General features: G+C 37.9%; 1 protein-coding gene across 4 annotated transcripts in view; it reads left to right on the plus strand.

Annotated features, from left to right (window-relative positions):
• The window catches only part of celf3b (cugbp, Elav-like family member 3b), a 30064-nt gene that overhangs the window by 2017 nt on the left and 3900 nt on the right, over positions 1-24147 (plus strand). For 2 of the 4 annotated variants that reach the window (XM_049480027.1, XM_007254522.4), the window contains exons 3-14: positions 106-341; positions 3915-3997; positions 14811-14859; positions 15254-15382; positions 16923-17002; positions 18218-18361; positions 19054-19201; positions 19300-19449; positions 20889-20954; positions 21083-21184; positions 22123-22266; positions 22423-22574. In XM_049480027.1, the coding sequence (XP_049335984.1) occupies positions 197-341; positions 3915-3997; positions 14811-14859; positions 15254-15382; positions 16923-17002; positions 18218-18361; positions 19054-19201; positions 19300-19449; positions 20889-20954; positions 21083-21184; positions 22123-22266; positions 22423-22550 (1368 nt within the window). In that variant the 5' untranslated portion in view covers positions 106-196 and the 3' untranslated portion in view covers positions 22551-22574. The remainder of the gene's footprint in view (positions 1-105; positions 342-3914; positions 3998-14810; positions 14860-15253; positions 15383-16922; positions 17003-18217; positions 18362-19053; positions 19202-19299; positions 19450-20888; positions 20955-21082; positions 21185-22122; positions 22267-22422; positions 22575-24147) is intronic. The other 2 variants (XM_007254524.4, XM_007254525.4) reach the window with 2 other exon arrangements.

The raw sequence follows: 24147 nt of genomic DNA on the forward strand, positions 1-24147 counted from the left end.
ATTTCTTGAACAACAGTCTATTTAATGCTCTACTTTTGACACTTTCGGTATTGTGCTGTAATACATGCATATTATAATTCATATTTAACTCTATCTTCTCCACAGACACATACAGTTTTCACCAACCTCGTCCTTAATTTCTGCTGTTGTGGTGTCGTGATCCGGGGGTTTCGCTACTTTTCTCTCCACCGTCCCAATGAAGGAGGCCGACGCAATAAAGCTCTTCATCGGGCAGATCCCAAGGAATCTGGAGGAGAAGGACCTCAAGCCCATCTTTGAGCAGTTTGGGAAAATCTATGAGCTGACAGTGATCAAGGATAAATACACCGGCATGCACAAAGGTACTGTGACTTTTCAGGGTGCTGAAACTATCAGAGCAGAATGATGGGATACCTTGAAACACTGACGGAGGGAAAAGGGGGTTAATGAGTGTAACTACTAGTAGTCTGGTGACAGGCTTGTAAAGAAAGTAATTAGAAAGACTACAACAGTAAGGACGAAAAACATCTAATTAGAATAGTACAGAACAGTGATAAATACACTAATCAAGCATAACATTCGTTTTTTACACCCATTATTATTTTTTTCAGCTCTGCTGAGCATATTGAAGCCCTTTGTAGTTCTGTAATTACAGATTGTAGTCCTTCTAGTAATAGTCTCACCTTTCACCCTGTTTTCCAATAATCAGGTTTTTATTTGGGTGGTGAGTCATTCTCAGGACTGCAATAAACTGACACGGTAGTGGTGTGTTATTTTGTGGTACGAGTGGATCAGACACAGCAGTGCTGTGCTGGAGTTTTTAAACTCTCAGTCTTTTAGGCTGAGAATAGTCTTCCAGCAGTGTCCTGTCTACAGCATCCTGTGACCACTGATGAAGGACTAGAGGATGACCAACACAAACTATACGTCAACAGATGAGCTTCTGTCTCTGACTTTACACCTACGAGGTGGACCAGCTAGGAGGGAGTGTCTAATAGAGTGGACTTGACCACACTGGTTGATCACTATAACCATGGTCAATCATCTTAGTCATTCTAGTGGTCATGCTGGTTGACCACCCTAACTAAACTGCTCAATCAGATTAGCTTGCATTACCAAGCTAGACAACCAACATGACCAAAAGTGTGACCAAAATTTAATTCATACAACGTACAATATATTGGTGAAGAGCTGTTTAACAAGTTAGCTTACCAGTGTGTGGTATGTTTCCATCTGAACGATCAGCGGCTCAACCAGCTTCGTCTTAGATAATCTGAAATCAGTTACTAGCCAAAGCTGTTCTTGAGCTGGATCACTTTTTGGGATTAATGCAATTAAAAGATGGGCCAGGAGCATTACATCCCTCTTACACACTACACTGAAATCTTTGCACTGTTGATTTACAGGATTTAAATCAAATCTAGAATTTTTTGTGTGGATATTTTCACACAAGCTGTTAGTTAACTTGACCATCTTGAGCTGCCCATACAAGTACGATTATGCCTTAGGTTTTTGATCATTTTAAACTGGTTTACTTTTTTGACTATTGGTGGGTGTTTCAATATGGTAAAGGCAAATAAGGTAGTGCAATACTTTAAGAGATTTAGTCAGAGTGCAGTTATTGGGAGATAAGCACCACTCACTGAATGCTGTCCAGCCTGGGATTGAGCCATCAGATGCAGTGTCCATGACTAAGGCCAAGGCAAGTTTACATGGTGGCTGGCACCTCGTATGAATCCCGGATTTCCATTACTGAGCTTTTCTTCCAGTGTGTGGAAGTAGTTTCTTTTGCAAATGTCTGCCCGTGCACAGGAGCGTGAAGGAGGCCTTTGTCTGCTGTTTAGCTCTAGTCCTAAAGATCCAGAAATGGGGAGGAGGGGAACTGCAGGTGGCTGTGGTTGAGTGTGTGCTGTGAAGCAGGTCAGTGAATAACCTCTCGCCCATTTGTGGGACATTTCAACAGACACAGACACACACACACACAGAGAGACAGCTATGTCTGAGGGGCTGCCGTGTTAGTGTAGGCTAAATAAAGAATGCACATCATTATAATGGACATAAAGCCTTTCTGATAGCTTCCTGCTTTTTGTGTATGTGAGACCCTACTCTAGTTTATTGCTGTTAGTTGTAATGAGCTCTGTTCAATTTCATATGCAGCTCAGGGTAGAGTTGTAAACTATAATCAGCTGTACTGTGGCATTAATAATGAGCTGTGGTGTAATTTTAGTAGTGAGCTGTGGTGCATCAGTAGTAATGACCTGAGCTGCAACTCTAATTGCTTAAAGAGAGTTGTGTAACTATAAGAATAATTGAGTAACTATAATAATGTGCTGTGTTGAATCTTCAGTAATGAGTTGACATTAAAACTTGCTTTGTTTACCATAATAATGTACTATGGTGGGTTTGTAATAGTGTGCTGAAATAGCAAGGTATACTCTGAATATTTAACTGTAAAATAATGTTGCAATTATCTATAGTGTAACTTAAAAGGTGACAAATTATGCAAAACTCACTTTTTACATGCTTTTGTATTTCCTGTTGGGTCTTGACTGCCGCTATAAACAGTCCAAGCAACAAAAAAATCCATTCATCAATTTCTTTTGAATCAGTTGAAAGATTTTGGTATCAGGAATCATTTGCTTCTGTGAGCCATTTGGATGTCTCTCTTACTGTGACATCACAATAAGGAAACCCTGGCACCACCTCTCATCTGTCAACCCCCACCAGAGCCTCACCCACTACATCAGTTAAATGGTTCACCATTTCAGTATTTTTGGTTGAAAACCTCTGATAATACACAGCGGGGTTAGTCAGCAGGCTTTGTCTGATGGAGGGATCTCTGCCTACTCTTTGGCAAGTCAGCAGATGAGGGAAATGTAAGAACTCAAATAATGATTTTTATGCTTCTGTCACATTTAAGCATGAACTAGCTTGTTTGTGTTTTGCCGTTTACCAAAAGCTATCAGTAACCTGTGGTAAACGCTTATTTGGTGTGGCTAGCAACTGCTTATTTGCATAAAATTGACAGAGCCCTTAAATGGCTCATTCTGAAAGGGACTGACACTTCAAAGCATAAAGTGTAAATCTATGCTGGTTAGCTGAAACACTGAATCTTAGTGTAATTTTAATAGTAAACTGTGGGTTAGTTCTAACACTGAATTATAGTGTGACTGTAATAGTGAACTTTAGTTAAACTTTTAATTCTGAATCGTAATGTAACCATTATCGTAAAATGTGGTACAGCAGTACCATAGTTTAAATGTAATAATGGTCTGTTTGGCTGTAACAATGTGATAATAGTGGATAATAGTGACTTGGGGTGATATTGTTACACTGAGTTGTGGTGTAAATGTAATAATGAATAATAGTGACTTGGGGTGTAATTGTTACACTGAGTTGTATTGTAAATGTAATAATGAATACTAGTGACTAGTGAATACTAGGGTTGTTGTGTAAATGTAATAGTGACTTGGGGTGTAATTGTTACACTGAGTTGTAGTGTAAATGTAATAATGAATTGTGGTATAATTGTTACACTGAGTTGTAGTGTAAATGGAATAATGAATTGTGGTGTAACTGTTACACTGAATTGTAGAACCATGATTTTACTTAAAAGGCTAGATTTTGATGTAGGTGTAAAAGTGAACTGTAGTGTAGCCATATTGCTAAACCAAAGTGTCACTGTAATCATGAATTATGGGTAAACTGTAACTCCTAATCAGAATGTAGTTGTAATAGTGAACCACAGTGTAACTGTAATAGTTACACTGTAATAGTGAACTAACATTAATATTTGTTACATTAACTTGTAGTAACAATGAGAAGTGGTGTAATAGAATACCGATCCATAAAGTAACTGTAGTAGCTACAGCTGCTGTAATTACATTACTGCTGTGGACTGGACACTCCATTGAAATGAATTCTCTCTCTCACAGGATGTGCCTTTCTGACATACTGTGCACGGGAGTCAGCCCTCAAAGCCCAGACTGCTCTGCATGAGCAAAAGACATTGCCAGGGGTAAGTCCACTGTGTCTATGTGTGTGTGTGTGCGTGTATATATATATATATCTGTGTGCATATGTGTTTTTCGTTGGCATTTACACTGTAAGGCTTGGGTCATTCGACATTCAAGCCCTTGCTGCTCTATAGGTGTGTGTGTGCATGTGTTTGTTACAGCATACTTTGTTTTTATAGAGGAGTGCAAGATCTGGTGCATTCAAGTCTGGTTCATTCAAGTCTTGTGCATCCAAAGGTTTTAAATCTATTAAAAACCAACGTAAAAAGATTTCCTTTTTAATCTGTTTGTGCCCTTTGAGTCTGATTATGGCATTTAAAAAAAGATGTACCAAATAGTGACATTTCAATACAACACCCTGGAATTGCAATGTTCTGACAGCAAGTTTCAAAAGGTACAATGCACAAATATGGCGCAAGTTACTCGTAGATGTATTTTATAAGATCAAATAGCATATTTCAGTTATTATCTACTGAAATAGGGTATTGTAATCAATTGCTTTGATTCTACTGTAAACATTTACAATAACATTACCTACTAATCAAGTATAATTATTACTATTATATATTATATATTGTTGCTTTCCGAAAATATGTATCTCCAAAACAGCAGCTTTACTGGAAAGAGAAAAAAACCTTCTAAACTCTTTTAATGGAAGTCAATGTAAAAATATTTTATTTCAGGTCATTCTGAAGTATTTCTATTGGTCTGTTCATTGAGAAATTTTGGCACAGTGTAAGGAACAGTTTGTGTTATCAAATTATGTAGTAAACTAAAAATCGACAACATTTTAATTGAACAGTGACGATATAGTATGTTATATAGTATGACGTTAATTCTGGGGGGCCCTAATTAACAGTGTGCTAAAGCAAATGGAATGTGTAGGTTAGTGTATGTGTATAGGGTTATCATTAGTGGTGGCGTTGAGTTATAAGAGATTATTTTAAAGAAGATCATTTGATTAGTGTTTTGTATAGTGTTGCATACTTATTAAAAGTGTAATTAAAAGAGTTGAGTGATTCAGTAAATCACTAGATTGTTGTGAAGTCATGGATTACTCCTGCCAGTCAGTGTTGTCCGTGTACTCAGAGTGGTTGGCCATGGTATCAAAGCATCAGTTACACTGTGGTCGTTCAAGTCCGCATAATATTGTAACCTGTTTTTTTTTTTTTTATAGCAAGCTACTGACAACAGAAGCAACCACCATATAAATGACTACATAGTGATTTGTTGTAATATGAAGATGTATAGTTGATTATACATCTGTTAATTATACATCTGTTAAACATACTTTAGGAGCATACGATTACTGTTTAACTGCAAAAAACAAAAGGAAAGAAGGAGAGTATGAATTGCTGAGCATGGGGACAGAGAGTGTTAGGGCAGTAATTAATCCTGTTACCAGTGTGATATAAGTTTGACCTCTCTTAGATCATCCTGGGCTCCAGTCTCTCTACTTTTCTATTCTCTATCTCATTCTCCCTTCTCTCATCCTTCCGTTTGTCTTCTATTACCTTTCTATTCCTTCCTCCTAATACTCTGTGTCATCTTCTTCCTCAGCCTTCTCACAGAATCAGCCTTAGTGTAGTTTTAGAGTCCTCCTGAGACCTGTGCCTCATTTGCTCTGAGCAGTTTTTTAACATACAAAATAACTCAGCAATACTGCTGTTATTATTGTACATTTCAAAATTTTTTATTACAGTGTCTGTTTTATAATATTACTATTTGCGGTAGTAGTATTGGTAGTAATATTAGTAGTAGTATTAGTTGAAATAGTACTTTGCCCTGAGTAATGTGTAATCATGGGCTCATAAATATAACTTAAGATCATCATGATATTGCATGAGATTAACCTACAAACCGTGAAGATTATAAACATATTAATTTCAACAGGAAAATGTAATTCTTTGGACTGGAAGCCATACATGCAAGGCAGTGCCTATCACGCCTAAATGTTTGACATGTCATGCTATGTGGTATGTTCCCGATCTGCAAGCTTTTTAGACGGTTTCTGGGAATCAGCAATCAAATCTACTCTTTTTGCTGTGGAATGATTGTTCTCCATCCAGTATTTTGGGATGGGATGTACAAAAATGGGGTACTACTGAAGAAGCATGTGGGATTTGTAAGTGTGTGTGTGTGTGTGAGAGAGAGAGAGAGAGAGAGAGAGAGAGAGAGAGAGAGAACGAGAGAGAAGAGAAAAATGAACAGATGGTGTTCTCTACGCATCACTGGGGCACTGGGTTTAATTTCAGTCAGAACAAAAAAAAACAAGCAAAACAAGCAACACAAAAATGAGTACAGACACGTAAACAGCAGACCTGATACTGCTAATCTCTCTGTGAGATTGCATGGATTTTGAGTATGGCATGGCTGTTGTTCGCCAGACTGGCAGGTTTGAGTATGTTTAAACTGCTGATCATCTGAGATTTTTAGCGTTACAGTCTTTAGAGTCTGCTCATCATCCATTAATTAGGCCGTTCTGCAGATGGAACACCCTATTGATGAGAGAGATCAACAGAGAAAGACCAGACTGGCTGGAGCTGACAGAATGACTACAGTTGCTCAGATAGCCATTCTGTACCTTTGTGGTGAGCTGAAAAGCATCTTAGAATGCACATCATGTCCAACTTTGGGCCAGAATGGGCTACAGCAGCAGAAAACCATGCCAGTTTCCACTTCTCTCAACCAGCTAAAGCTGCAGTTGGCAAAAGCTCACCACAACTGGGCAGTTAAAGATGGAAACTGAAGGTGTAGTCTGGTTTGATAAATCTGAGTTTCTGCTGAAACATACAGATGGTAGGATAAGATTTTGGAACAAACAACATACAAACAACAACAAACATACATGCATTAACCAAACCTGCCTTGTGTCAACAGTCCACACTGGTGGAGGTGTTATAATGGTTGAGAAATGTTTTCTTGGCAAACTTGGGACTGTTAATAATAATAAATCAACAGCTTATTTAAGTATTGTTGTCAACCATATGAATCTCTGCTCTAGCACAATTTGTACATCTTCTAACAAATAATTCCAGTATGTTAATTTACTTTGTCACCATTTTAATTGATTCCATATTCAGTAATAAAATCTCATTTTATAGACTGACTATGATGAGATTAGTTATAGGACATCGGACTAGTTTCTTGTCCCATCTATCTGACACCCACTATCAGACCTTGCTTACACCCAGATAATTCATTTTGCCTTGCCATGATCACACTGGCCAGTGTTCAGACTTCCTCACAAGATAACACCTCACAATGTGTACAGGTGTGGGCAAACCTGAGCCCTCCTCTAAGGTAGCACTTCATAATAATTTTACATGCATGTGTTAAGTGTTGCATAAAGTATGTTGGTCAGTGAGACTGAGAGGTTTCTGTGTGTGTGTGCACTGTATGTGTTTGTGTGTCCTATACAGTGATGAAGGAGGAAAGTGTTCTAGGTCAACAGAAAGCAGAGTGACAGATGGAAAGTAAGTGTGAAAGTAGGTGAGAGGAGAAAGGAAAGGGCATGAAATAGTGGGGGGATATAGATGTGAGAATTTGCGTTTAATGGTGGGTGTGTTTAAATAAAGCAGAATGAAAGTCGGAAGATGCACTACTGTGCCTTTTTTTATGTAAATGTAGTGATATATGTGGTACAACAGTCCAGACTAGGGGTTGGACAATATATTGATGTATATTTTACTACTAAAGGTACAGTTCTGCTTCGTTACTCCACATTGTGGTACTAAACAAATGAATATGGTAAACCTTTAGTGCAGAATACTGTTGTCAATTTGTTGTCAAATTCTGAAAACAGACACCCATATAACCATAATAATCCAGGTATTTGTTTATTTAGGAGTATATTTTTCTATAATTTTTATCCTATTTCTCCCCAATTTACACGGCCAATTATCCAACCTACTCATTAGGACTCCCCCATCACTGGTAATGCCCCAACACCAGAATGGGTGAAGACTAGCACATGCCTCCTTCGATACATGGGAAGTCATGATATCATTGTTGTCATGGGCAATGTTTTGTGATGTCATATTGTATTGTGAGATCCCTTGTGATTCCCACCCTAGTGCTGACCACTCCTGCTCCTTATTATGAAATATATGAAAATCATATATTGTAACATTTCTCTTACTGGGCAAACTGAGTATCCAGTAGTACAATCCACTTTGCTTTTAGTCCTGTAGGCCGCACTGTAAACTCAATGAAGGCGGTTTGAGACAAGTTTGGTCTGAGAGAACCAAATGTAGCTGGTTTGTAGAGACTAGGATCAAGAGATACACAAAGCTTGATAATGTTTACAACACTAGGAGAATTTTTTTGTAGTTTTTTAGTAAACCGTGACTGTCTTGGCACCCAGTGGAAGTTTGTTCCACCACCTTGGTCCTCTAGCACAGAGAAGAGTCGGGATGTTTGTTTTCTGTGTGTCTTGAGGGATGGTGCTTCGAGTTGAGCTGTACTGGAAGCTCTAAGAGCTCTTGGTACCGATCTGGCTTTGTCCATTGCCATCAAGTAGGAAGGAGCTGGTTTGTTTTTGGCTTTGTAGGCCAGAGTTTTTTTCAGTCTGTAAATGTATATAGTATATTGTACAGAAATGTGCAGCTTTAGTGACTATAGTATAAACCACAAGGGTTACTGGTCTTAGTGGAATGAACTCATAAGCTCATTTTACCATGTTCAGGATGGGGAGGATGAGCTGAACGAGTGTGGTAGATCTGATAAATAAAATAGGGGGAGGGATGGAAGGTTGGAAAGGGGGAGGGAGGGGGGATAAATGGATGAATAGATCTGAGGTTTGTGGGGGAAGGGGAAGGACAGCGCAGAGCTGAAAGTTTGAGGGCGTCAATCTAAACAGAGACATCTGGCAGAGAAAGAGATTATTAGAGAGGTTATTGCTAGCTGTTAGGGATGCACCAAATAATTGCCCAAAAAATTCAGTGTTCATCCGAATAAAGGGAAAGGGGTGTATAATTTATACAGACAATGATAAATTTACAATTTATGTTATTTTAAATTGGTATTTTGCTTTGTTGGTATGTCTGCTGGGATAATAAAAGTGTTAAATGCTCAGCAGAATGGAGAAACTGATTCCTAATCATGATTGTTTTATATACATATATATATTTTTGTTGTATTTTCTGAACATACTAAAAAGGATTAAATACAATGACTTCATTTTGTACTGTTGCTCCAGTCTCTATTACAAAAAAACAGAGTTGAGTCTGAAAGCAGTGGGATGAGCTGTAATGTGTTCTAAGCCGTTCACTCTTTCAGAGTAAAAGGATGAGTGGTTTTGGGATGAGTTTCAAATCTAAAGTGCCTCCAGAGGAGGAGAGGAGGAAGAGGAGGAGGAGAGCAGCAGCAGTAGCAGCTATGAATTGAGTCTATAGGATGTGTTGCTAGGATACAGTATGAGTAAGATATGGCAGGTTGCTGGGTTACGTGAATGATACAATGAATAAAGAATGGGATGTGTGTTGCAGAGTGGCAGGTGAAAGTAAAGTGTTTGTAAGCATCGGGGCTGTGTATAAGCAATAAAAAAATGGCATCTAGATACACAGCTAACAATTCAGTAAATGGCAATGTATTATGATATTGTAAGCAAGACAATGAATTACAATTGTATGAGTCAAATTTTAGAAAAGAAAACAAAAAAAACACACTATCACTATCAAAAAACTGCATAAATAAAAAAATTACTTTTTATGCAATTAACAGCATGAGCTAACACCAGAGTACATCACTTCCATCTAGTGGACATGGTTTAAAATCAACACAAAATGATTCACTGTCTGACACAAATCTTCAAATCTAAACTAATTATTAAAAAATATATTATTTTGGAAAATCCAAGTACAAGTCAGAATAAGTACAGGGCAAAATATGAGGATATGATGTAAATATTTTCTTATGCCCCTAGTGTGTAGGATTGTGCTTTGTGTGTGTGTGAATGTGTGTGAATGTGTGTGTGTGATAGAGATAGAGAGAGAGAGAGAGAGAGAGAGAGAGAGAGAGAGAGTAGTTTGGTTCGGGCAGGCAGGCTGTGGTCTGATAGATGTTATTTATAGGCCGGTCCTTTGGGTCCTGAGGGTATGAGAATGGAACGTGAAAGTGACAGCACTCTCGTACTGTGACTCCCCCCACTGATGCAGAGAGGTGGTATGGTCTGATGATTGCACATAGGCTGAGAGGGGTAGAATGAAATTTGATTGGATAATCCAAGAATTTAATACTCCGTAATCCATGTCAAATCCTTTTGGCATTACTGCCAGGGAAGAGATTAAGTGTATGTGTGTGTGATTTGATAGTACATATTTGATGTATGTTTGAGTATATTGACACCATGTGTGTATTCTGTAAGCAGGTATTATTTTGTGCCCAGATTTTGTGACTGCATTTGAAAAGAAAGTGTCAGGTGGTTGTGTATATAGTAAAGCATACTGTTAATAAATGTTTCACTTATTGGCTACTTACTGGCAGTATTTGTTTTATTTTGTAAAATGTCATGATGAATGGCCAGAATGACTTGGAATAAAATCTAAAAGAAAACAATGCTCTTCATTCTCTACTGCAGAAATAAGGATGTTCCTGGCCAAATGATGTGTGAACTCCAGCCACTATATGAATTTGTTCAGACTTATTAGATAATTTGTGTACTAGATGGATGACAGCTTTAACCCTCCTGTTATGTTCCGGGTCAATTTGACCCATTTTAAAGTTTAAAGATATTGAAGAAATAGTTAAAAGTATTTTTCAGTATTAAACTTCTTCTGGTTGCCTTAATTAGTGTAATCAACATATATGAAAATGCAAAAACTAAAACAAAATAGCAATGTTATTTTTTAGTGTTATGTAAAACTATTGTTTTATATTTTGGTATTTTAAAAGTAATAAAGTAGTGAAACATTAAAAAGTTGGAACATGTATTTTTTATTTGAAAAAGGAATTATTTTAAATAAACCACTACCTGTTAGAGATAAGGAACACCATTGCACTATTGCAGTATTGATAGAATAATTAGCAATGGAGTTAGGAAAAAAAATATTTACACTGCTTGTAAGGATTTTTTTGGGTTTCAGACATCTTTTGGATAATTAAATATGCACTGGTTCAAAATGGCCCTGGAACCATTGCTGTTCCTGACAAATGAACATAATAGGAGAGTTAAATTCTGCCTGGCCTACAATTAATAGGAATTAATAAGATATTTAGACACGGTTAAGCTTGTACACTCACACACCCCAAATCACAATTGCCTTTTATTAGATTTGTTTTCCAAGTGAGTGTACATCAGATTTGTAATGTGCTTTTTAGGGATGCATGATGATATTGGAATAATATTATTTGATTATCTGATACTTGCTGGTATGTATTGTATGCTTGAAAATGCCTCACCACTTATCCTTTGATTAACTCTCTCTCTCCCTCTCTCTCTCTCTCTCTCTCTCTCTCTCTCTATATATATATATATATATATATATATATATATATATATATATATATATATATTGGGATATCAGCATTGACCATAAATTCCCTAGTGCTTTTAAAGCGCAGAATTCTACAGAGCTCTGTTGATAAATTGTGCAAATCCCAAATAAGCAAGCACCAGTGGATGTCTTTATATTTTTGTATGTGGCTTTAACATAATGTCACACAGGTCAGACTAAGGACAGACGCTTGCAGATAAAATTGACAATGTTTATTACCAAAGAGATGCAAGAGTTGTGAGGGACAGGCAGGGTCAGTAACAAAATGGCAGCAAGTGTAAAAAACATAGGGTCATACACGGTAAATCCAGCAAGACAAGGGAGAAGGCATAAGAGAAGTCAGAAATACAAAAGAGTCTCCAACAGGTTTTCAATACCATTGCATGTTTTTTTTTAAATAATTAAATAATTACTGATCAGGTAAATAGCTTAACGTCTGCTTAACATCAGAGATATTTTGTCAAAACTTAGAATTCATAGTACAGTTCTGTAGGTGCACAATGACAGACACCATCTACGGTTTACCCTGCTCCTATGATAAGAAAAGTGTTGATCAGGTTCTGTTTGTCAGCACAGCAGTGACTGTGTTTGGTGCTGGTTCGATTGTTTTAAGGCCTGGGGTGTGCTGTTGGTGTTTCTTACACGTCAGAATATCTGCTGGGTATAGATTGGTCCACCACCCAAGCATATCCAGTCAAGAGTAGCTCTCCACTGATGAAGGTTGTGCATCTCTTTCACTCTCTCTTTTTTTCTCTGTCTCTTTCCATCTCTGTCCTCTTTGTTGTATCTTTCATCAGTCCTCTACTTACATGTATAAATATATTTATCCTCCTCCCTCGCAATCCATTTTTACTCATCCCTCTCTCACCCTCTCTCTCCCCCCTGTCTTTCTTTGTTAGTTTTTAGAGGCCGGCTGTTGCCCCTGGCAACTGGCATCCTTGTTTACCTACCGCTCTCGCTATCAGCATGTCGTCATGACTACAGGGAGCCGGATGAGGCTGTGTGTGTGGCCGAAGGCGGTGTTGCCATGCCGATGTCGAGTGGCATTGTGTCAGAGCGACCTTTTTCTCTCACCTGTCTGATTTCGCTCGTCGCTGTGGTTATGGGGCGTTATTTTCAGCGGCACGTCCTTTTTATTTTCACTCTCTCTGCTCACAGTGTCACTCTCTGGCAAAGCCACGTATTTCTCACATGGGCATCGAGGGCTTGAGCCATGTAGTACTGGCGGTTTGGTGTAGTAATATAGCAAAATTAAATTTTTTGGCTGAATCTGAACAAAATTATATAAATAGACTAGATTTACATTTAAATTAGCAGAGAAATTTTAGTCTTATATTTATCTCAGCAGTTCTGCTCAGTCACATGTAAGTGGAATTTACAAAGAGAAATGCAGCCAGTCCTTTCGGCTATGTTTACTCAGCTACTAATGTTACATTCACAGCTCGTATCTTTAAATTGGAAAGATAGTTTGTGAAAGGGTAACTAATAACTGATGAGCCTTATTAGTGATGCTGAATGTTTTATAAACATAAACATTACCTTAATTCTGCCATATATCTGCTCCCTGTCGGCTCCAAGATAGCAAAAAAGTTGAATCAACATTTTTTCATATCTAATGCATTTAAACAATGTTTTAACGTCAGAATTTATTTATTAGTGCACATAGACTACTCTCCCTCTCCCAATTTCTCGCATGCTTTCTCTTTTTCTCTTTTTTGCTTACTATTTCACTCACTCTCTTATATGTAAGGTCATTGCTGTGTCATGTCTCAAACCAGTCTTAGTCTCCCTCTCTCACTCTCTTCTCACTCTCTCTCTCTTACATTCACCTTTTCTCACTCACTATTTTCTCTCTTTGTCTTATTAATCAAACCAGGGCTGTTCTCCCTCCCCCACCCTTTCTCTCTCTTTCAGTCATCCTCATCCTCTTGTTATTTTCAGCTATACCTCCCCTTCTCTGCCTCTGTTATCAGATCTGTTTTCCCCCCTTGTGTGTGTATGTAATGTAATTACAGTGCACTGGCCACCTGGGATTTGTCACACACTTGTGGGAACAGTCATTACCAGTCAGTCTTTTTTCACAGGTGGTTGTAGTGTGTGTGTGTGTGTGTGTGTGTGTGTGTCTGTGTGTCTGTGTGTTCTATTTATGGACCATTAGTAAGCAGACATACACTATAATGTATGACTTCTTTCACAATGCTGTGCCTTTTCCAATTTATCATTTTTACTCTCTCTCTCTCGCTCTCTCTCTCTCTCTTTCCCTCACACACACACACGTTGTCTGTTTTTGATCCTGATCAGAATCTTTTATCTAATCTTTATTGTTAATTTATGCTTTGTGGTTTGAGAGGTTCTGATTGCTGTTCTTCTTTAAGATGCATTGGTTCTAATGTCAGTTCCTCTTTAGGATGCATCGAATCTAATGACTGTTCCTCTTTAGAATCCATATGTTCTGATGGCTGTTCCTCTTTAAGATGCATGGGTTCTGATGAATGTTACTCTATAAGATGCATAGATTCTGATAGCTGTTCCTCTTTAAGATGTATAGGTTCTGATGAATGTTACTCTATAAGATGCATAGATTCTGATTGCTGTTCCTCTTTAAGATGTATAGGTTCTGATAGCTGTTGCTCTTTAAGATGCATGGGATCTGATAGCTGTTCCTCTTTAAGATGTATAGGTTCTGATAGCTGTTGCTCTTTAAGATGCATAGGTTCTGATAGCTGTTCCTCTTTAGGATGTATAGGTTCCAATAGCTGTTCCTCTTTAAGATGCATAGATTCAGATGGCTGTTTCTCTTTAGAATGTGTATACACATTGAGATTACTTTTCCTATTTAAGAATCATAGGTTCGGATGGCTGTTCCTCTTTAGGATGCTTAGATTTTGATGGCTGTTCCTCTCCAAGTTGGATAGGTTTTAATAACTTTTCCTCTTTAAGCTGGAGAAGATTTCATATCCATTCATCTTTAAGATGCAGAGATTTTCATGTCTGTTTCTCAATAAGATGGAGATGTTCTGTTATCTGTTCCTCTTTAAGATGCATAACTTCTGCCAGAGATTTTAAAGGCAGGTAATTTTTAGCTGAAGCAATTCTTATGGCTGTTCTTCTTCAAACTGCATAGGTTCAGGTTGGTGTTCATCTTTAATGTCCAGAGGTTCTGGTGGCTGTTTCTCTTTAGATGTGGAGGTTTTGATGGCTGTTCCTCTTTAGGATGAAGATGTTTTGGTGGCTATCCCCCTTTAAGAAGCAGGGGTTCTAGTGGCTGTTCCTTTTTAGTATGCTGATGTGTTGATTTTATTTCTTTGTCCTTTGTTAGATGAACCGGCCCATTCAGGTGAAGCCTGCAGACAGTGAAGGAAGAGGAGGTAATGCACACACACACACACACACACACACACACACACACACACACACATGCATCACATAGACAAAGTGAGTCAACATTGTGCAGAAGCCAAACAGACAAGTAGACAGGAACAGAAATAGCCCCCTGGCTCTCTCTCTCTCTCTCTCTCTCTCTCTCTCTCTCTCTCACACACACACACACATGTGTGCACACCCACACTTGCTATTGTGTTAGCTTATTAGGTTTCTTGTGAAATGTGTGTTTTCTCTGCCCCCTGGTGGAGATCTTGTAGGTTTGTGTTTATGTTTTTACAACAACAATAACATCATAGTTACACATTTTTTTAAATATAATACATTTTTTACAATAATTCAATAATAATTTCAATCTCTCTCTCTTTTTCTCTTTCTTAGAGGATAGGAAGTTGTTTGTAGGGATGTTGGGGAAGCAGCAGGAGGATGATGATGTGAGGAAGATGTTTGAGCTGTTCGGCAGGATTGATGAGTGTACAATACTGAGAGCACCTGATGGAACCAGTAAAGGCAAGCCATGATACACACAGTCATGCAAACACACACAAACAAAATAAATTTAAATCGAACAACCCACATACTGTATATGCATACAACTCAATACAAAGTCAATAGACACACTTAAATGGTAGTATACAACATGTAACTGTATACTGCATTGCTCTCAATATGAACAAGCATTGAACTATTCATTTATCATACTGGAGTGAATAAATTCCTTAATTTCTAAGACTTATACTGATTGCCCTGCTGAAAAAATCAGCTCAAACTCAACCCTCTGTTACTGGTTTCGGATGGTTTCATCGGATGTTTGGTTTGGTCAAGTTTAGCCAGCTCCTCTTAACCAGCATAGTATATGTTGCATTCACTTCTGGGGATGTCTGGTCCAGACCAACCAGCTTGGTCTTGCTGGTATTTCTGTTTAACCAGCTTAGTCTTAGAGAAAAGAGTTTTAGGTTTAGATCATGGAGAAAAGACACCTAATTTATATTTATTTTATTTTCTACATTGTAGACCCAACTCAGATTGTGATTTGGGAGCAGCTGGAGCTTCACAGTGTAAAGAAAAAGCAGCCAAATATTTTTTCAGCACCTCCAGGAACTCCTTTAAGACGCTGATAGCACTTTTCCACCGATGTGGAACTGGCACTGTTCTGGTTTGTGAACCTAATTTTTAAAGCGTTTTCACCAACAGAAGTAGGTTCCGGAACCAGGAACTTTAGAAGAATACTAGAGTATTCAGCACAAACCGTGACGACATCTGTGGGTGTGCCAGGAGCAAAATGGCAAAACACAAGAGTGACATTGCATATGATGTGAAATACTGGTGGAAACACGGGCTAGTTCCTATAAGCCCGAAGGGAATTGGTTCAGAGCTCTTTTGGTGGAAAAACACTATGAGAAATATATTGCAGGGGACTGTATCTAATGAAGACACTGAGAAAATATAAAGAATATGCAGATCTGTCCTCAAAGCGAAATGTGTTAGAAGAATCTAAAGTATAAAACATATTCTGGTTTGTTTTACACTTTTAATTTACAAAATAATTCTACATGTTATTGAATGGCTTTAATGTCTTCAGTATTAAATTTACAAGGTAAAAATCATAAAAAAAAAAAAAATAATAACTTATTGAATAAGAAGAGGTGTGTCCACACTTTTGACTGATACTGGTACATTTTAATGGTAAATGCTCTATGAAACTAGATGGAAACAGCATACTAAGTGCAGATCTTCTCCAGATTTGTAGTTGTATATTTCCACCCACAGGCGAGGACCTCTCCTTTAATACAGTGCCACCAGTGCTGAGAGGATGAAGGCTAGCACATGTTTTCTCATGTGAAGTCAGCCAGTCTCTTCTTTTCTAACTGCCACCAATGCTACATCATTGGACAGCTGAGTGCGCTTGAGGGAGAACAGTGACTATTATGTCAGCTAACAGACGCCAGCGCTGGCTAGCATCATGCTGAGTGATAGGGAAAGATGTTCTGCATTGTTACACCCATAATATTTCTCTATATGTGTGTGTGTCTGTGTCTGTGATGAACAGGCTGTGCATTTGTGAAGTTCCAAAGTCATGCGGAAGCTCAGGCAGCCATCAACAGCCTTCATGGGAGCAGGACACTACCTGTGAGTTTACTTCTCTAACACTGTAGCTACATCACACACAGTGTGGCACACTATTTAAACCAGTATTATGTAAACCAGTATTTTTTTTTAAGCTTTGAAATATTTTACATTTTGCTTAAAAAACATTTCACACTGCCTTTCTCCGTGTAAATTTCAAGTCACATGTAATATACTGTGATTTTTGTCATCTCAATATGACTTTAATTTAATGTAGTTCTGATAAAATGCTACATGACCCTTTGTGGAGCACTAAGGTATCAAACAGTGCTCAGACTCCTGAAGATAGATGATCGCAGCTGTTAAACCAAGCTGAACTGCTTGAAATTTTGCACCAAGAGTGGCATAGAGTTATCCAAAAGCAGTGTGTAAGACTGGTGGAGATGCCAAGATGTATGAAAACTGTGATTAAAAACCAGGGTTATTTCACCAAATATTGATTTGATTCTGATTTTATTGATTCTGAACTCCTAAAACGTTTAGAAATATGAACCTGTTTTCTTTGCATTTTTTGAGGCCTGAAAGCTCTGCATCTCATTTTCTGCAAATAAATGCTCTAAATGACAATATTTTTATTTGAAATTTTTAGAAATGTTGTCTGTAGTTTATAATATTAAACAACAATGTTCATTTTACTCAAACATATACCTATAAATGGCAAAATTAGAGAAACTGATTCAGAAACTAAAGTGGTCTCCTAATTTTTCCCAGAGCTGTAGCTTGGGGGTGCATGCCACCATTATAAGCTGTCTAAAAGAAATGTTGCTTACTCAGGAAGGCCTTTAAAACACTCAGTCATGTTGAAAGACATCCACACGTCTCCACTTCCTGTAGCTGTTGTTTTAAACGAAAAGACCTTTTTGTAATTGTTATATGTTATATGCCATTTCATAAAGTTCTAAAGCAGCTTTGCTAATAATTTTGTAGCAGCGTGCCACCATTGCAGAACATATGTAGCCGACATACTGCAGATTAAGTGCCATGAATAGGAAAATAAATGTAATTTAAAAGAAAACACTGATTTGGGTTCCCTCTGGCTTTAACCGTATGAATTAGCTAATCTAAAACGTGCAGTTTCCTATTTATCTCAAAGTAAATCATATATTATTTCCATTAGTAAATCTAATATAGTATAGTATATTTATAGTATTATTTCCATTCCTGCTCTATTTCTATCTATAGCATTCTCTCCCTGTCTATTTTTGTCTCTTTTTTTAGGGAGCTTCCTCCAGTTTGGTGGTGAAGTTTGCAGACACAGAGAAAGAGCGAGGGCTGCGGCGCATGCAGCAGGTGGCCTCACAGCTGTCTGTCTTCAGCCCTATGACCCTCAACCTGGGAGCCTACAATGCTTACGCACAGGCTGTGAGTATCAATGCATTACTATAAGTGTATAACTTAGGGGTGCTTAAATATTATGTGCCAGAAGTGCAATATTTCTGTGGGCCTAAAGCCAGGAGGATATAAAATATACATAAAGTATATTTTAAATTGAGCATTTTTAACATTACTTAATATTTTGTTGCTAAATTATTCCAGTGTACATTTTAAGTTGAATTTATTGTGAGGTAGAAATAAAATGTTTGTTTTTATTTTTGTTGTTAGTCAGGGGATGTAGTTAGGGAAACTTTCAGGCCAAATCAAATCACTTTGAGCCGCCTCACTCCACCCTATTCATCAGCTCACACACAGACTGAGAGGCAGACAGCTTGTGGTTCTATCTTGTCTCTGCCGTGGGGAGTGTGTATGTTGTGTGTGTGTGTGTGTGTGTGATGTGAGATGAGGCTAGGCTTCTATCTCAGTGTGTTAGATTAAACAGCACAGACAGCAGCCAGTATGAGTTCTGTCCAACACCAGAACTCAGCCAGAGGAGCAGGGACAGCCTAGATACATACACACACACACACACAGGGCTTAAAATAAATAGATGTGTCTCAGTACAATTAGATAAAAACATGTTCCAACTATTAACACAGCAAATGTGTGTGATGAAATCCTCATGCGTTCCATTTTCTCTCCTCTTTTCCCTTTTGTTCTCTCTCTTTCTCTGTATTAAGCTGGTACAGCAGCAGCAGACCCTAGTAGCACAGTCTGCCTACTTATCACCCATAGCAACGGTTGCCACAGTGCAGATGCAGCAAATGGCAGCTCTCAATGCCAATGGCATTATAGCCACACCCATCACACCAATTACACCTTCCTCAGGTAAGGATCACACCAGCCTTCAGGACTAAGGTACAGTTTTATCTATTGTTTTGGTCCTGAATTATTAAAAACTATGACTAAATGTTGTGTATTTGCAGGCACAAATACTCCGCCCTCTATTGCAGCGACACCTGTTCCTGCCCTGCCTCCACCAATCGCACTCAATGGTTACAGTCCTGTGCCTACGGCAGCCAATGGACAGTCTGCATCTGAAACAATCTACACCAATGGCATTCACCCATTTCAAGGTAAGGAGCAGTGCATGTGATTAATGCTGTCAGTTATGTATTAACCTCTAAACCTGCACATTAACTCATTCACACAAACACACACAACCAAAATGCCCAGTACATTTCAGTTCACTAGCCTGTGGCTCTTATCTGTTTCTAAATTTTTGTGTTGTCCAGCTCTGTCACACTTTCTGCTATAAAGCAATTTATTAAGGGCTTGATAATTAACTAAGTCGCTGGATCAGGTATGTTGGAGGAGCTAGGAAAACACTAAAATGTGCCACTGTTGGGAACCACTGCAGTAGCACAATCACGCTAAAAATAACCTAATATACAGTTAAATCAACACTACATGTGGGAGTGTATAGACTGTTTATGTGGAATTTCAGACTCAACAGAAACAGTCCAGTCTGTACACTCCCACACACGGTACTGATATAACTATACAGTATGCCTTCTGCAACCATGCTTTTACACCTACAGATACTGTATATTAAATCGGTAGTTAATATATAGTTAATTCTATTGTCTGATACTTGTGTGTACACAAAAAACAAGAGGACCATGCTCCACCAATAAGTGCGAGTTTTAGTTTTAATCCGATTTTGAAATAATTAATTAAATTAACAGGTTTTATGTATGAAGTATATTGTATAGACAATGTTGGGAATACATAAATATCCAAGATGCATATTCTGAACTATTAAGTTTTTTAGTGTGGTTTTAATATGTGGTGTTATAGAACAGCCTCTCACCAACAATAACTGGAAGGGATAGAAATAGAAAATTGGAAGGGATGATCCACTTAATAAAATTGGCAGTGTTTTATCAACACTTTAATATCTATAACTATCTATAGATGTCAACTGCACATCGAACAGCTTGATTTAGTGTGTGTCAATGTGTCTTTGCTATGGAAACAATGCAAAAAATATGTCTGTCTGCAAAAGGCATGTACTGATCATGGGTGTGTTTTGGGCTTATCGTGCAATAAACCAATCAGCATGTCAGTTGCCTTTCCTTTTATTAACACTTTTAGTCTTAATTAGACACTGTTTAATTAATACTGGTACGTTTATTGTGAATTCACTTCAGGAAAAAATAAGGAACAATTTGAGATATTGATATCTGGGCATAGCAAGGCTTTATCACATCCAGATGTTCGCCACCACCATACAAAACAAACAGAACAAAATTATAAAATACCATTAAGATGAACAATTGAATAATAAACAGCCAATATACAGTACAAATTCATTTCAGCAGATTACACTTTAAACAGAACCAGTATTTAACTTTTTCTGATCCCACCCATGCACAGCAGTACTAGAGTAGTTGGAAAATAAAGAAACTCTCCCCCTCTCTCTCTTTCTCTCTCTCTCTCTCTCCCTCTCTCCCTCCCTTTCTCTCTCTCTCTCTCTCTCTCTCTCTCTCTCTCTCTCTCTCTCTCTCTGTAGCTCAGAGTGCAGTTGCTGTGTTGGATCCCCTTCAGCAGGCTTACACTGGAATGCAGCACTACACAGGTATGATCCCCCCATATGCCTTTGTTTTTTTTTGCAGAGATTTCTCTCCATTGAGCGTCTCACGGTAGCACTATTACACAGCACATCTTTCTATCTACCTACCATCACAATGTTTCCACTCTCCACAGCGGCCTACCCTGCTGCATATGGACTGGTTAGCTCGCCATTTCCACAGCAACCAACACTGGTTCCCCAGCAACAGCAGCAACGAGAAGGTGATGTCATTTCCTGTAAGAAAGTTTTATGTTTGCAGTACTCTTTTTACACCAAGCCTTAACTATTCTAAAAAGTTGTACCTTTCTCATTCATTGTTTCTTTTGAAATAAAGGGTTTAAAAAAGAGTTTATCCTGCTTTTGTTATAATAACTGTCTCTACTGTACAGGGGAAGCTTTTTACTCGATTTTAGAAGATTTGTATTCAGGGAGTGTTAGAAGTCAGGATGTTGGATGATCACTACCAACCCACCGCAATCCCAACTCCCCAACTCATCCTAAAAGTATTGGAAGAAGAACTTTCATTCCAGAGAACACTCCTGGCTTGAGGCACAGTGCCAACAGGTTCAGGTTTATCTCCCACAGAGAATCCCATTCTATTAGCATTATTTTTTTACAGAGACTAGATAAGCTGTGTTTGTGCATTTGCACATCTGTTTCAGTAATGGATAGAACTGTTCATTCAGCATAGAAGGTTGTCAAAAACATTTGCACATAGTATAGTGTGTTTAATTGGAACCACACTCTTCAGTATGTGGATTTAATATGGCACTGTTTGCAATGAAGGATGGATGATTCATGGATGATTATTCAAATGTATTTTTAAGCTATATGTTAGCTAGTCTCTGTGGTCTACAGTGTTTTTAGCTGACCAATGATGCTGCATTAGCATTAGTTCAAAATGATGCAGTAGCTGGCTTCATATGATCTGTAGAAAACAGATATGCAAGCTTTCATCCTCACAGTGCTGGTGGGATGTGTGATTAGAGAAGTTCTATCTACTTCATGGAAATAGAAAATGACTACCAGTACAATACCATTTTTTAATGAAGAAAACAGAATGTTTGTTCCTCATTCTCTGTTACTGCTGTTTAATATAGTATTTTGTTTAGCATCTGCTGTGCTATTTCTTGATTAAAGTGAGATTCATTGTGAGTGTTTGTGTGTTATGCAGGTCCTGAGGGCTGTAATATCTTCATCTACCACCTACCCCAGGAGTTCACAGACTCTGAACTGCTGCAGATGTTTGTACCGTTTGGAAATGTCATCTCTGCTAAAGTGTTTGTGGACAGGGCCACCAATCAGAGCAAGTGTTTTGGTAAACAGACCAGAAAAATACAATATAATTTTTTCTGTGTGTTTACATTTGTGTAAAGTATTTCTTTCCTTACATTTTCTTGCTCTCTTTCTCTATTTGTTTCTTGTCTGTCACTCTGTTTGTTCTCTCTTACATTTCTCTCTCTCTCTCCTTTAGGCTTTGTTAGCTTTGATAACCCCACAAGTGCTCAGACTGCCATCCAGGCCATGAACGGCTTCCAGATCGGAATGAAGCGTCTCAAAGTCCAGCTAAAGAGGCCAAAAGACGCAAACAGGCCATACTAAGAGAGGAATGCACCTGACAGACAGGTGAGAGGAGGAGAGGAAGTAAACATTACTGAGAAGTGGGCAGGAGGGACATAAGAGGGGAAGTTAGATACTTCCGAAAATGCCAGTGGGGCAGACTGTGATAGTAGCAACTCTTAGTAGCTGTACTTCCATCTAAACATTTTTACAGCAACATGTGTCAATAAAGAAAAAAAACATCATTCATAAAGGCTGTATCCAAAACCACAAGTAGTGTGTTTGGGATGCATCAAAAATAAAATATATAGTAAAGCGTAAAGTGATACTATAAAGTAAAAAATATACTAAGTAAAGGATAGAAGTGTGGAATTTGTAGGTGGACTGAGGAGAAGACAAAAGTATTTGAAGAGGAACAATGCCCCTTTAAGCTTCTATACAGAGAAACTAATGTCCATAAAATGCTGCAGCCGCGCTAAATGGAAAGTCTTAAACAGAGTAACAAGATCTGATCTGATAAAAATATATTTTAATTCAATTAAAAAATGGAATATAATTGAGATGCCAGGTAAGCTATCAATGTGGAACTTGCTACATTTAAATTAATAACCTTAAACTTATTCGAACTTATGGTCACTGGAGGATATGACATAATTAAATAAAGCAGTTTCAAATTTCATTAAATGGACAGAAAATAATGCAAAATCTTTTTTGTTGTAATTTGTGCACTAACTCGATGGAAGTGTAGCTACTTATAGTTTTATACCTGGGCATTCATTATTTGAATGGTTGAAGATTAAACACTTCTCTGTTTGAAAGGACTTGGCCATTTAAATGGTGGGATGCCAGCCTGCAATGGAGGTGGTAAATAGTCACAGTCTGACCCACTGACCCAGGCTATGAGATCAGTCCCAATTAGGAAAAAAAGTCAGACAAGAATACACTGAGGGTAGATAAAGATTTATAGTACAACTCGATTAAACTTTTGAGTGCTTTTATATTACTTAAACTAAATCTGAGATAACATGCATGTAAGTGCCTTAACCAGGCTTTAATTCCTTAATCGACATCTTCCAACAAATAGACATATATCAATTGAGTTGTATGTAGACTTATATCTCTTAATTTATGAAGAAAATAACTGGTTTCTCCAAAAATAAAAAATAAAAGTTATATATGGTTATATATGTATATATGGTTATTTGTTGGGAGAGATCAATTTACCAGTTTGCATTTCTTTCCATGTAATTATATTATAATAATCCATAAAATAACTAAGGAAGTTAAAGTGTTAAAATAAATTCTAAAGAGGTTAATATAAAAAAACGAAATAAAGAAGTTTGATGGTTAAAATGTATGCACAATGTTATTTAACCTCCACTTTTACAGTTGTCGACTTTGTTTATATTTTCTGTATTTTTTCCCTGAAATCTACCAATCACAACCCAAGGTCCACATGCCACATCGTATATCGGGAGGCCCCGTCGCTATGGCTATGCCTACAGTTGCCTAGCAACAGATAATGCCCTCCCCTTACATCTCCCACTTGTAGTAAGTTTACTGGCCTGTGTTTGGGTTGCCGTGGTGACCAGCCGTGTGCTGGGCTGCATGCTGTGTTGCCGTGGCTACAATGGACTGA

The sequence above is a fragment of the Astyanax mexicanus genome, chromosome 6 (genome assembly GCF_023375975.1).
Source record: "Astyanax mexicanus isolate ESR-SI-001 chromosome 6, AstMex3_surface, whole genome shotgun sequence".
NCBI lineage: Eukaryota > Metazoa > Chordata > Actinopteri > Characiformes > Acestrorhamphidae > Astyanax > Astyanax mexicanus.